Raw genomic sequence first — 14,238 nt, 5'->3', positions numbered from 1 at the left:
ATAGATAGATAGATAGATAGATAGATAGATACTTTATTAATCCCAGTAGGGAGATTCAGGTGTCTCTCGCTCATTCAGACAATTAAAACAGTTAAAACGCAGACCAGTACATACGAGACAATAAAATAAAATAAAATAAAATAAAATAAATAAATAAACACAAATTTACCCCAGAGCTACCATATTGACTTTATTAGTCCCCACAACTAAAATGGTTCAATTTGATGCAAGGTTTACTACTTCATGTTGTAGCTCATACCACAACTCATGTATAAAACAAATGTATAATTATCTCTTTTGGTCTAAACACAATTCACATGAAACTTGTGATTGCCTGAAATCACTTTCGAGAGTGAAAATGTGTTTTTTGGACATAGGCCTAAATGTCAAACCACTTCACCCATGTGGTTCTTACCTTCACAGACTCCATGAAATGATGCATTCCTCCCCGATTACTCCTAAATATTTGGTCACATGCACAATTTTTCTCATGGTTTCCTAGTAGGCTAACAACGGGTGGCTCAGCTGGGGTTAGTTGAAATGTCAAGGGGTAAGGAAGCCCCACCTGAAACACATCTTGCCTATGCTGCCAATGCCATGGATCATGAGCTGCCCACAGTGAGGTGAAAAAGACATGTTTCTCCATAAAGGACAGTTCTGCTATGTAACCCACAATGTGTTGATGTGTTTTTTTTTGTCACTTTTGCTGTAAATTTTTTTAATTTTTTTTTTAAAGAAGAAAATAAAAAAAATAAAAACTAAGGAAATGTGACTACTTTTCTAAGTCAATGTTAGGTTATGAAATGTCTATGTAAGCTCAATTTACATAACAGAACAATGTAGTGATATGCTTCCTTTGTCTTTCATTTCTTGTTTTTTGTCACATGCCTGATGAATGACAGTTTACCACTTCTCCGTTGGCATTTTGGAGAAAGTGGTAGGTATTTCTCCTGTCTGTGGGCGCTGTGAGTGGGTTTCAGTCACGCTGTGGACGACGTGAAGTGGACAATCCCAGCCAGTCCAGACGCAGGATTCTTTCACGTCATCAGTTATATTTTTCAGTGGGTGGGAAGGAGGAGATTTGAACTTTGAATCGTGCAGCGATAATTTACAGCAGCTGAGCGAGCGAGCAGCGCAGACACACACTGTACAGCTGTCTGACACCTTCTCCACTTCAGCCGAGTCCCACACACTCTCCACCGCTCAGCCAACATCATGTCATTCATTCTGGCGAAGAAAAAGAAATTTAAATTTAAAGTCGACTTCGACCTGGAGGAGCTGTCATCGATTCCCTTCGTAAACGGAGTTTTATTCTGTAAAACCAGGCTCGTAGATGGAGGCTTTGCCGAAGAGTCGACTCGGTAAGATTTTTTTTTTCTATTTATAGCAGCAGTTCACTTGTTCAAGCAAGCTAAAGTTAAACTTAAGTGGAACTTGTTTTGGCTAACTTGTTAGCCTCCCTCAGTTTACTCTGGACAAGTGTTTCGTTTCTTTTAAACTAAAGTGTAACGTTAACGTTACCTAGATCAATTTAAGCCACAACAACAGAACAGCTACAGTAGCTAACTATTGCTAACCTAACATTTATAAATAGTTGTACAGGCATTGTAGTAGTAGTAGTAGTAGCAAAGATACTCTATATACCTATAAACTCTGTTTCTAAACCGTTTTTGGTAGTAGTTTGTCTAGTCTAACGTACACTTGCTGCTGAGTGGCAGGACAGTGCAAATCCAGGAGCTGCGACTAACGTGATTTTAAATGAAACTGACAGGTTGTTAAATAGAAGAGGTATTTCTTCTGTTCTTTGTCACTTTTGTTATGTGATATTCAAAAAAACAAAACAAAAAACAGTTTACTTCCATTGCAAAGCAGCATACAAGGTTACTGTCCTCGGCTCTATGATTATACCCGCCGCTCGTAGCACTTAAATGAGTCACTCTGGAAAAAACGGGCACAGTCACAGCTCATGTCAACCGCCAGGCTTTGCCATGGCAACTGCCTGTGCCTAGATACTATGGTGTAAACACTGTATTCTTAATTTACCATGCTCCAACCACTGCTGTTGTTGAACTAATCCTGTAGGATTAGTCATGTACCATCATAATGATAACCCTAACTTTGTAGTCAGTGACAACACTTAGGGGAAAAAAAACACGTTTTTTTTATTTATTTCCATTCCTGTGGTAAAAACGAAGCAAGAGACTACTTGTTGCTGCTGCCAGTGATCAGCATTGTCTACTGTGCATCCCGAACATGATGTGAAATCAGATTAACATAAAGTAACACCCAATTACAAACCACAACCTTCCTCTAAATTAAGATGAATAAGCTAAGTACACTCACGAGACCCATGCCATGACAGAAAGTTAGGCCATACTTCACACACAATGGTTGCACATAGTTAGGATCCAATCTGATTTGTTGGAATTTATAACTGTTTATAAAGAATTAATGCATACATCATCCAGTATGTTTTGTAAGAAATAATTTAAAGCTTGAACTCACTTCACACAGATTTAAAGAAGTAACAACTCACTGCATGTTCCTATGTTTACTGATTATAAAAGACACATGCAAAACTCTGCTTGGAGTACTCTTGGGGTAGTCTGGGACATATTCTCATATTCTGTGGGAAACCCATAAGTCTGATAGTTTGTCTTTTATGTCGGCTCTTTCAGCTTCCAGTATGTCTTCATGTATTGGTTTCTGCATGACCTAATGCATCTTAATGTGCCTCTTTCACAGGGAGCCGGTCCAAGCTAACTGTGTACACTGGAAGAAGAGATTCTCTTTTGTGTGTAAGATGAGTGCCAACGCTGGGACAGGTGTACTAGACCCCTGTGTGTGCCGCGTCTCTGTGCGCAAGGTACAGGACTTTTTTTTCTTCCATCAAGCTCTATTTTGTTGACACTATAAAAATGCATAGTAATGGTTTCCGTAGCAGAGTACAGGCAGTTAACTGAGAGTCAACTTTGCCAAGCAAATGTTTATGTATAAGAACAGAAGCACTGTTAATTTGTAACCATACCATAGCTCCTAAGTGTGTTGTGCATACAATGGTCATACGGTCATACAGCAAAAAGTCACAAGAGTTTTGATGAAAAAAGTTGTGTGTTATAGAAAGAAATGTCAATTCAACCTCACTCATTTCTTTGTTATTGTCATTACAGGAGTTGAAGGGCGGAAAAACATTTGCAAAGGTAATACTTCTCCTCTAAAATCTGTAGTGTGTATCCTCCAATTCTTGTAAACATGATAGCAGCTTAAGTATCAGCGACCCATTAGAACAATCTTATCATTACATTTTTTGATAACAGTCGGCCTTAAACAGGACATTTCTGCGACTTCAGTCTATGTGCCAAGAATGTTTTTATTTCTAGTTTCCGGCTAGGGTTACTGATTGAAAAAAACAGCAAAACACAACCCACTCTATGTTAACCAATAACTCTAGTGATAAGTTAAATAATTAACTGTTGAACATCCTGTCTTTGTTTCCTTTAACCTGACTTGGAATGCAAGATGATGATTCCTGTATGTTTTATAACACCAGATTACTAAAGCTTTTGCCTGAGATTCTTAAGTATATAAAGAGAGAAAACTGCACTCTTTCTATTCAATACAGTTTACATTGTATTTAGCCTTTAAGATGACTGCTCAACAATTTAAATGGATTGATCTTGTGTGCAGCTGGGCTTTGCTGACTTGAACCTGTCAGAGTTTGCTGGGTCTGGAAGCACCACACGACGGTGTCTCCTAGAGGGCTATGACACAAAGAGAACCAGGCAGGATAACTCAATTCTCAAGGTATGTTGGTGAAGCAATACACAGCTCTACAATCCTCCTCTTAGAAATGTGGGAAATGCCCTGAGGCGTCTGCCATTGTCGTCACACTGCCAAAGTTTTTCTTACAGTCCAATAATGTGTTTGTATATGATAAGCAAACCACATACACCTGTGAAACTGTGTAGCTCTAAAGGAAGCCACAATTTCTTGAGTTCACTAGAAGCCATAGATACTTCTGTATGAAAAAAATAGATTTGTGGCATGAATGGAAAACTGAATACTTTCATAGATGATGCAAGACATGCCTCAGCTTGTCATCTATGAAGCACCTGGGCCACGGAAGACATGGGAACAATTTTGAAATATGGGACTGTTCTTTTTCTTGTGTTACAGGTTATCATCACCATGCAGCTTATGTCTGGAGATCCCTGTTTTAAGACGTAAGAGCTTTTCTTGTCCTAATTCAAATAATTATATAATTTGAAAAGTGTAACTAACAAAGTCGTGATGTGTCTACTGAGTTTCCTGTATTAAACTAAAAAACTTTGCAGTTGTGGTTATGATGAAAGTATACTTTGTGTGACCAAAAGTCTGCACCTAACCACTAGGGAAGGTTTTTTCATCACATCCTGTCTGTCACTAAACTGAAAGCACCTATGTACCTTCTCTTGTATGATATGCCAAAAGTGAGTGAACACCTACGAGAGTTCAAAGTCATTTAATATTATTTTGTAGCTGAGGACTTATCACACCTTATCTAAGAGCCAATAACACCCGGCCTCGACATTCATTTGCCCAACCTCAGAAGCGACCAACAGCTGATATGTGATAAACTCTGCCTGAAGTCAAGAGAAGTAGTTGAGCAGTTTGCCACAAAGGACGTGATGTAATGTCGCTGCAAAAGCAGCACCATGTGCAAACAGTCAGCTTTATTCAACAACATGAGTCTCTCTATGTTGTCATGTTCCCACTCCCTCCTACTTTAATAACACACATGTTGCTGCCAAGGAGATGTTGAAGTGTAAACTTAAGGATAGCCTAGTCATTCAACCCACGCACGCAGTGTTACTCACTGTGTGGATTTACATCAGTGAACAATGGAAAGATGACGCGCAACATTTTTTTTTTTTCACTGTCCGCTATTCTTCATTTGGCTTTATGCCCGTGTTCCTGTGCCTAACATAGAATCTAAGTTACAGAGAATTGGGGTTTCCTGTGTTAATGTAGGTTAAACCAGGAGTTGGTTAGAGGCAGTTGTCATGCTGTTGTATTGCACTTACTCCCAATGCACTCATAACTAATATGCTAAGTGATTAGTTATTTAAAAAAGCATGATTTTACATGCAAAGGCAGGTGATTACATACGCATGTGAATATTTTAGTTAGATTTTCTGAAAGAATTCTATGCTCATAGGAAGACCATGTTTTTTTTTGTACCACAACTATGATCCACCAAGGTCTGAAATTGTTAAACATACACATAGCTCTCTAGATTTGTAGTGCTAATGCAAACATACCTGCTGCTGATCCAGCAGCTGACGGGGCTGTTTCCCTTCCCTTTTCATTTGGTGACACAGAGTCACAAAGGCACTCCTTTGCTCCGAAGTAACTTCATTGCTTCCTGTCTTATCTACAGTCCTCCATCTACAGCCATGACTCTGGGAGTCCCACAAACTGAAGCAGAGCGTCTCCTTGAAGACAGAAAGGGAGGAGATATGCACATATCCCTTTCACGCCCCCGTATGTACACTATTGCTTTGAAGAGCTTACTTTGTCTTTCAATAGACACCATGATGCAGGAAACAGTAATGTGTTTAAAATCCACTGAAAGGCCTGGACATTAAGAGCATAATTAAGAAACAAAAAGTATTCTGCCATTTTACTGTGAAGAGCTATCAGTGACTGGCTATGGATGTGTGGTGTGTGCATTATGTACTGGAAAATGATTATAACAACAAACAACCTTTTTTTGTTCAGAGACTCCAGGGAAGTCAGTATCAGTTCCAGAGGAGCTGCTAGTGTATGGTCATTCCAGAACATCCAGCTATGCAAGTCAACAGTCAAAAATCTCAGGTACTAAACACAGAGATACATATATCCCCCCAAAAAATGTTATTATAGCACCAATTGCACAAATCATAACCATATCACATCATGTGGTGTTTTTTCCTTCTGTCCTGCAGGTTATAGCTCAAATCACTCCAGTTTAACAGATCTGAGCCATCGGCGGAGCGCGTCAGGAGGATCCGCCTCAACTGGCATTGGCAGCATCCTTGAACCCTGTGATCAGCAGGTAGAGAGAGGAGAGAAGGAAAACAGGTCCACTCCTGAACACCCCTCCACACCTGCCAGGGCTATAAGGTAATGTGCGAATACACCAACAATTTGATCCAGTTTGGAGAAGTCGGCATTTATATTCATGATTCTTTGTTTGTTGACTGGCCTTATACTAATAAAATGGCCGGATATTACAAAACATTGCAATAGATTTAAATCAAAATGTACCTCTTTTTTATTTCTTATTTTCTGCCTACCTTTTATTTTAACATAGTTTCTGTTTTTCAGTTTTTTTTACTTCTGTGTAATAATGTGAACAGATCGGGAGCTCACAGTGCAGTCATCAAAATATACTCTCTTGTGTTTTTTGTTTTCTTACAAAGGTCATATTTCTTATATCCCACCCTGTTTCTGTTTCTTCACTAGACATCCCATTAAGCAGAACTCAGTGGAGAATCAGTTGAAGAGAGTCGATGCCACCAGGGTGGATGCTGATGACATAATAGAGAAAATCCTACAGAGCCAGGATTTCAGCCACGGCTTCTTGGACTCCAGTGCAGAGGGTGTGTACACTTAATCCCTAACGTAGTGCACTTAAGACGACTGGCTTGGAAAGATTCCTACCATCAAGCTCATGGGATCAAATTACGTTTATGTGTCGCAACACACTGTCTCTGAATACTTCCCTGACATAATGAATGATGATTAGATGTTATGATAGCAAGTCATGAATCGGAAATCAATAAGGACCTTGTTCACAAACTCATCAGCCTGAATGTCAGGGTTTATTTGATTTGCGTATAATGTTTTTATCAGTTTTATGAACACAATAATTTTCGTATCCATGTGGCTGCCATGTTACAAACTGTTAAGATTTCACTAGGGGACTATTGATGTAGATTGTGTCCTCATCATTGAACCTTTTTAGATTATAAGTGCGTCTTTTCATAGTGCTCCTCCACTATCAGTAACTCAACTCCCTGGAAGTTCTTGCGTGGTTTGTTGCCAGCTGTCTTAGCAGGTTTCCTAAAACATCCCCCAATCAATAGTCATTTATTTTTAGAAATCTTAGAAAGCAAGTGTGAGTCAGGCATTCTTAGACCAACTGGGAGAGTTGATTGGCAGATTCATTATTTCTAATGTGTCTACATGTGTGTGTTGCTACAGAGGAGGGGCTCAGCTTGTTTGTCGGTCCTGGTGGGAGTACAGCTTTGGGAAGCCAGCACACGAGGTGGGTGTGATTACATAATAATGGATTGTGGATGCCATGCAGTGAGCATTTACACAAATTATAAATTCATTAGAAAAATGCAATGCTTTTTCACAGATCAGAATCTTTAGTAGATCATCGAGTTTATTTGTAACCTGGAAAAATTTAAAGGAAGATCCTCTCAATTACACAACAGAGTATTAGCTTTGTGTTTGTCTTGGTTTTATCCTGTCATTCAGCCCCACAGCCAGATCAGATAACGACCCACATTTCCTGTCATGTAACACACTGTGGCATTCTCTTTCAGGGTTGCAGCTGGAGCCTTTGAGCAGGTGGTGATCAAGCGCTAGGCTCTGGGAAGCATGTGTCTGACATAAACGGTGCTGTGTTACACTGATGTGGGGGACACAAGACTAAGGTGTGAAGGTGCCATCAGAACTTTCTCCCACCTCACTCCAGGAGATTTCATTTGTCTAAAGGAGTCACTTCGCATCTGTTCTTCAACCAGCAGACTAGGAGAGCCCTCTAGTGTTGAAGGAGCAGAGTTGAAGGCTACATTATTGGAGTATTATGATACTGACTTTTGGTATAACTGAACTATGATGCCAACTATTGTACTTCCTAAAAAAGAGAGAGAGATTACACCTGTGATTCCTCTGTTAACCTCTCTTAGTCAGAAAGTTGAGGGGGGTTTACCTGTTCAACAGTACCTTAATGTATCCAATATTTTTTCTGTTTTGGTACAAATTTGATTTGGTTTAACTATTTTACTATGTTAGTCTTAGTATTAAAAAAAGAAGAAGAAAAGAAAAGAACAAAGTGGATTGCATCTGACAACAGATCTTCCTGTTAGTGTTTTTCCTCGACAGATTTAAACTGATGTTAAAAGCTCTTAAAAGCTGAGGGACTGCTAATTATATTACATGAGCACAATATCATGTAAGATGAGTGTGCGAGATAGTAACTAGTCCCGTTCTCTCTCTGGCATAATTGATAATAGGTTAAGTGGCTGGAGGAACAGTGTCCAAACATGCTGTCTCATATATCTAAGCAATAGAAAACTACGGTAACTGTGTGGAATTTATATACACTAGTTACAGCACCAGTGTGGGTCAGTAGCTCAAGTCTTTCACATATAAACGCCTTCACCTGGTTGTGAAGGAGAATAACTTTATTTAAAATACCATTAAGTCTTTATTTTTGTTCCTTTATGTGATATATGATACATATTGTGTGTGTGTGTGTGTGTGTGTGTGTGTGTGTGTGCACACAGATGTGTGTGTGTGCGTGTGTTGTCTGTGAAATCATTTTATCACAGTTTTTGTAAATGTGCCAAACTTAGTAAACTGTATATTTGCTGTCACTTAAGAAGTCATATCTGTAGTATATAAGCTATGGCACATGCAATGAATGTCGGCTGTGTAAAACTCATGATGTTTTTCTATGCTGTTTTTAAGATGCTGGATCTTGTGGTTTATTTAAGGCCAAAGCTGTAAATAAAAAGGACATGCACTATGGATATGAGGAATTTCCTACTGCTTTTGTGTTGTATCTCACCAGGCATTTTGCAAAGGGAATGTATGAGGGATGATTTTACACAATAATAAAAGAAGTATAATAATGTTTTTGTTTTTTGGCGTTTTTTTCATTTACTACTCTAGATTATCGTGCCATAATGAATTATTAAGATGAAAATGGAGGTGAAATTGTATTTTGAAATTGGGAAACTGCCGTTCAAGTTGCAGAGGAGGCATTGTGAAATAAAACAAGAACATTTCCGGTTTGTCAAAAGACTCATTTCAAAGTAAATGTCTATTGATTGAAAAGAAAAGCGAAACATGTTTTAAATGTAATATATAAACATAGGCTGATTACAAATGAATTCAATAAACAATACGTGTATGGAAGCCTTCAATTTATTCATTTGTGCAGTGAAATGGCATTCATACAGTTGGTTTGTCCGTATGTGCTTTTATTTTTTAAAGCGAAACGTTCGCCGTGGTGACGAATGAACGGTTCCAGAGGCAGCAGTCCTCACTGCAGCACCGACGGTACAGTTCCGGTTCCACCTCGCAGCAGGACCTCAGCAATAACGACGGCGGGAAGTTATTATAATCAATTCCATCACGATTCAGCATCAACCGAACGGACGAAATTGATATACACCGACAAGTCACTACCTGATATTGATGGCTTTATAAACGGAAGGACGCCAACTGTAAACCAAGTTTAGCGGCGTGGGATTTAGCTAACATGGCTAACGTCGGAAACCAGCTACCAACACAGGCCGTTGGCAAGCCTGCACCAGGAAAACATGGAAATTCACTGCCCCTGTGGGGCAACGAAAAGACTATGAACCTCAACCCAATGATTCTTACCAATGTGCTGTCCTCGCCGTATTTTAAAGTTCAGCTTTATGAACTGAAGACCTACCATGAAGTCGTGGACGAAATCTATTTCAAGGTAACGCTAGCGAATGCTAACCCGCATGCTAGTTAGATAACCACGGCGCTGTGCGGGCAGCGGTGTGCTGCAGTCGTTAAATAAATAGGGCTAACTGGCTCAGACAGCAGTACTTTTATCTCATAACTTAACTACACGTTTGACGTTTGTATGTTCGCATATTTCAATTAATTGCGTAAAAGGAAAAATGGCAATTATCTCTTGCCGGTAACTTCAAATTAAGTTAACTTGCGACTGTGGCAGCTATTGTAAACACAGTGGTTAACCGTTAACTCACACTTGGTCAGGTTTTGGAGGCTGTTGTCATGGTTGTGTAGGTCAAAACTGTGAAATATCTGAATAGATCAACATTTTTGTGGAGAGTTGTTCAGCTGTGTTATCAATATTAATAACTTCCTCGGTGGTCTTCACATTTCTCTTTTGTAAGATGGTAAATCAACTTACACATCTGCCATGTGCCTACAGGTGACTCATGTTGAGCCTTGGGAAAAGGGGAGCAGGAAGACCGCGGGCCAGACTGGAATGTGCGGAGGGGTAAGTGAGAAGTACGTGCTTTTTATATTCCCAGTATTCCCCATCTTATACTCCCTGTATATGTTACTTGCCAGTCAGCGTGATAAATAAAGTTATTGGTTTTGGAAATGACTTACTATGACCAACAGGTAATGCAACTTTAATTCATATTCGTTGATTCTTGTATTGGTGTGTTGCCAAAGAGTCAGTCATGAATAGGTTAGGTATGGATCATGTGCAGTCATGTGTTTTTCAATTATGTCTTCATTTTTATTAGGTGCGTGGAGTTGGGACCGGTGGTATTGTGTCTACTGCTTTCTGTCTTCTGTACAAACTGTTTACACTCAAGCTGACCCGCAAACAGCTGATGGGTCTGATCACTCACACAGACTCCCCATACATCAGAGCACTTGGCTTCATGTACATAAGGTATGTTGGAGGAGGCAGTTTGCAAAATGTAAGCACTGTGACACCAGATGGATGTCACTTGTTTTGTATTTGAATAGTAAACCTTCTGCATAGAATCTTTCTTTTTTCCACACATGATTTAGAGCATTAGACTTTTTTGCATTGAAGTTATTCTTAGAACAAATGTTAGAATAAATGTTAGATATTAATAAGATACCACAACTTTTTTTTTTTTAGGTTGTTAGGCAGATTTAATTGCTGCAGCAAGATCATGAAAAGTTTTGCTGAGATTATATTCTATATTAAACTCTGAGCATTGATAATCACTGGATCAGGTTGAACTTGTGCAGCATCACAACATGATGTAAATGTTTGTATTGTGCTTTACCTCAGGTACACTCAGCCCCCATCAGACTTGATTGAATGGTACGACGGCTTCCTGGATGATGAGGAGGTATGTCACCACGGGTAATACTTTGATGTTTCTTTGTCTCCATTATATACAGTCACACAATACCAGTTAAAAGCTCTACGTTTCCCCCCCCTTGTGATGCTCAGAGCTGATTTTTCACCTTTGCCTTCATTTGGCTTAATTGTCCCCAGTTTTGTCCTTTAAACTCGAGTAGCTAGGTTACTTGCTCACTGCTCTGCTGCTGATTTTTATCAGGGTAAGTACCACAATAATGCTGAGTCAACCTTTTAGTCAAATGTGATGTCAAGGCATGCTCTCTGTTTTTGACAAGATTTTTATCAGGACTTGTTGCACAAAACAAAATTTTGGATAAGTCACAATTGGTGAATTCACATGGACAGAAATGCATCACAAAATATACAACACATTCCAAATTTTGGAAACGTTTGTGTTTTATTCATACTTGATTAGAATCTAATTTGCTACCAGACTGTGCAACCAGGCCTCCTTTTGATATTCTGTTGCATTATATTTGAATTGATCATTTGAAATCCTACCCAACTGGTTAATTCCCCTGTTTTTTTCTTTAGATGCCCATTGTGCAGCAGGTGAATTGGATATTGTATCTCAGCACTGTTGGGTTGCGTGTGTGAGTGCAAAGCGGCTGTTCTCTACAATATAAAGTTGATAACTATTCAACTGGTGTGCACTTACCTACCTCCTCCAATCTGTGCCTACACTGTGGGCATTTTTATCGTGTTGAAGATGTCAATGTGGTGTAAGGAGACCGTCTTTGTGCCTTCAACTCAATAAGGATTTGTCTCAGTGTTCTGCTACTACACCTTCCCTTCATTTATGATCTGCTTTTAGATCATCTGAAGGAAAGGAGGGAGGAACGTTCACTAGAAAAATTAAATAACTTTTGCTTGTTTATCAAAAGCTCACTTTGTAGGTACAGATTTCAGGAACTGCCAGACAGCTTAGATGAGGCAAACTTTCTGTTAAATTTTATGTTATTGTTTCCTCTGGTAACATTTGATTGATATGAGAGATTAAGCTAGATGAACAGAGGTGAAGGTTCAGTACTTGGTCATCACAAATTGTTTATTGATATGAAGCAATATTGAAAAAACTGTCAGATTCTTCTTGCCCGTCTGTGCTGATAGAGTTTTTCTGTGCCTCTCTCCCACCGTTTGGTTCCAGGAGCTCGACGTGAAGGCAGGAGGCGGCTGTGTGATGACTATTGGAGAGATGCTGCGGTCCTTCCTGACCAAACTGGAGTGGTTCTCCACTCTATTCCCCCGTATCCCAGTGCCTGTGCAGAAGATTATCGACACGCAGATGAAGGCAAGGCCTCGAAAGGTTGCTCAGAAGGAGCCACAGGAGGAGGAGGCCAACTTTGCAGAGGCAGGGAGGCAAGGGGAACGACGGCGCTCCAGGTAAACGATTCAAACTATTTAGTGTAAGATCTTTTTTGCCAGAGACAGTCTAATCTGTTTCCATCAATGTCTTTAATGTATCTGAGTAGAAAGAAAAGGTTCATCTTTTTTTCCCCCCATCTTTTCTTTTTTAACTTTAACTTTTACCTTTATTGATTTATGAATTGTAAAACTTTTAAACAGGTTTTGGAAGTTGAACCATGAGTCTGTTTAATGGTTCAACCCTCATTGTGTCTTTGTCCACAGAACACCCAGACGGACACCGAGCCCCCGGAGATCGCCCAAACGGTCAAGGAGCAGGAGCCATCATCGCGAGAGAGATCGCCATGGCCCCAGCTTTGACCGAGAGCTGGAGAGGGAGCGTGACCGGCAAAGGAAGGAGAGGGAGGGCAGGGACAGGACAGACAGGACAGACAGGACAGACAGGGACAGAGGCGACCGAGGGGAGAGGGAGAGGCGGCGATCCCGCAGCGCAGACAGGAACCAAGACAGGCGAGAACGTAGAAGAAGTCGCAGCGGCAGCCGGGAGCGAAGAAACGAACGCAGAGACAAAGAAAGAGACGGCGGGGATGACAGGAGCAGGAGGAAGGACAGGGATCACCATAAAGAGAGAGGCACTGAGAGGGAGAGGTCCAGGGACAAGAAGAGCAGGGGAGAGACCGACGACAGGAGGCATAAAGACGACAGGGAGAGGCACAGAGAAGAAAGGAAGGCCAAAAGGTCGAGCCGGAGTCGAAGCAGGGAGAGGAAGCACAAGAGTGGAGAGGAGAAGAGCAAGAAAAGAGAGCGCAGCCACAGTAGAGACAGAGACAGGGAGAGAGACGGAGAACAGCGATCTCACAAGCGTAGTCGTAGCAAAGAGAAGAGTCATCATCAACGTGAGTCCAGTAATGACCACAGTAAACATAGTGATCGCAGAAGGAGTCAGAGCACTGAGTAAATGTCGCCTGGCAGCAATATTACTTCTTCTACTCCCTGTATTTTTCTTCCTTTTTTCTACCCAGTTGTCTGATCCGTCACTTGTGCTAAAAAAGTAGGAATGTTAGCACATCGGACATCTGGAGTTGTTGTCTTTGGCCAATGTAATGTTGCTTTATGTTATGTTTTTCTGCCTTTTTCACTCCCAGTTAGACCATTGTTAGTCTTCACTTGAAATTTGGAAAGTGGCAAAAATGGCATTTTAATTTTCTATGGTTCATTGTTTTGCCCCAGGACGATATGGGTTTGTATATAATGTTTTGGAAGCTGTCTACACATGATAAGTGGCCAGAGTTGCATTCACTGCTGGGTCGGGTGTGGTCCGTGCTGAAAGCTCAGCTCAACACTGTCGTAAATAATTTATAAAGAATAACTGTTATGTACAGGCTGTACAAAAGCCAATGTATGCCTTTTTTAAAAAATTTGACGAATACTACAGTGCATAAGTATGGAATTTCTTTATACTTCAGCTTCTCTGTCCGCTGTATTCTGCTTCAACATGCTTTCAACAGTCCAAAGTGAGCGGTTAAAGTTCATATTTGAGTGAAGCAGCACAACGGTTGCTCAAACCAGCGCAAAGTAATTCTGACGATGATCAGGTGTAGACAGCCTGAGAATGTTTTAATCCTCCAAAGGGCAGTATGCAAAGGGTAATTTTTACCACACACACTTGAGCCCTGCTTGTGATGTGATTGGGTTACTGCTCTGTTGCATTTTGTTTTCTATTAAAACACTTTTAAGAACAGTATGTGTAC

At 40.3% G+C, this 14,238-nt stretch overlaps 2 protein-coding genes across 2 annotated transcripts; both read left to right on the top strand.

Annotated features, from left to right (window-relative positions):
- Positions 1-1,113: 1,113 nt before the first annotated feature.
- LOC146971268 (EEIG family member 2-like) lies at positions 1,114-8,895 on the top strand. Its single transcript, XM_085805692.1, has 11 exons — positions 1,114-1,361; positions 2,746-2,866; positions 3,171-3,200; positions 3,688-3,804; positions 4,177-4,223; positions 5,420-5,523; positions 5,761-5,856; positions 5,967-6,144; positions 6,487-6,623; positions 7,228-7,291; positions 7,578-8,895. Exons 1-11 carry the CDS (start codon positions 1,216-1,218, stop codon positions 7,618-7,620), a joined length of 1,083 nt encoding a protein of 360 aa, XP_085661818.1. The 5' UTR covers positions 1,114-1,215; the 3' UTR covers positions 7,621-8,895.
- Positions 8,896-9,299: 404 nt separating this feature from the next.
- prpf38b (pre-mRNA processing factor 38B) lies at positions 9,300-14,228 on the top strand. The gene is made up of 6 exons (XM_085805691.1): positions 9,300-9,733; positions 10,199-10,267; positions 10,524-10,675; positions 11,048-11,108; positions 12,270-12,505; positions 12,752-14,228. Exons 1-6 carry the CDS (start codon positions 9,524-9,526, stop codon positions 13,443-13,445), a joined length of 1,422 nt encoding a protein of 473 aa, XP_085661817.1. The 5' UTR covers positions 9,300-9,523; the 3' UTR covers positions 13,446-14,228.
- Positions 14,229-14,238: the final 10 nt, after the last annotated feature.

The sequence above is a fragment of the Trachurus japonicus genome, chromosome 17 (genome assembly GCF_045865225.1).
Source record: "Trachurus japonicus isolate A0001 chromosome 17, Traja_1.0".
In the NCBI taxonomy this organism is placed as follows: Eukaryota; Metazoa; Chordata; class Actinopteri; order Carangiformes; family Carangidae; genus Trachurus; species Trachurus japonicus.
The sequence above is the reverse complement of the archived record's forward strand: the minus strand, read 5'-3'. Positions and strand labels throughout refer to the sequence as shown.

Coding starts and splice junctions, on each gene's coding strand:
- LOC146971268 (XM_085805692.1), top strand. CDS start 1,216: ATGTCATTCATTCTGGCGAAGAAAAAGAAATTTAAATTTAAAGTCGAC. Junction 3,805..4,176: donor AGGATAACTCAATTCTCAAG/GTATGTTGGTGA, acceptor CTTGTGTTACAG/GTTATCATCACCATGCAGCT. Junction 5,857..5,966: donor TCAACAGTCAAAAATCTCAG/GTACTAAACACA, acceptor TCTGTCCTGCAG/GTTATAGCTCAAATCACTCC.
- prpf38b (XM_085805691.1), top strand. CDS start 9,524: ATGGCTAACGTCGGAAACCAGCTACCAACACAGGCCGTTGGCAAGCCT. Junction 11,109..12,269: donor GCTTCCTGGATGATGAGGAG/GTATGTCACCAC, acceptor GTTTGGTTCCAG/GAGCTCGACGTGAAGGCAGG. Junction 12,506..12,751: donor GGGGAACGACGGCGCTCCAG/GTAAACGATTCA, acceptor CTTTGTCCACAG/AACACCCAGACGGACACCGA.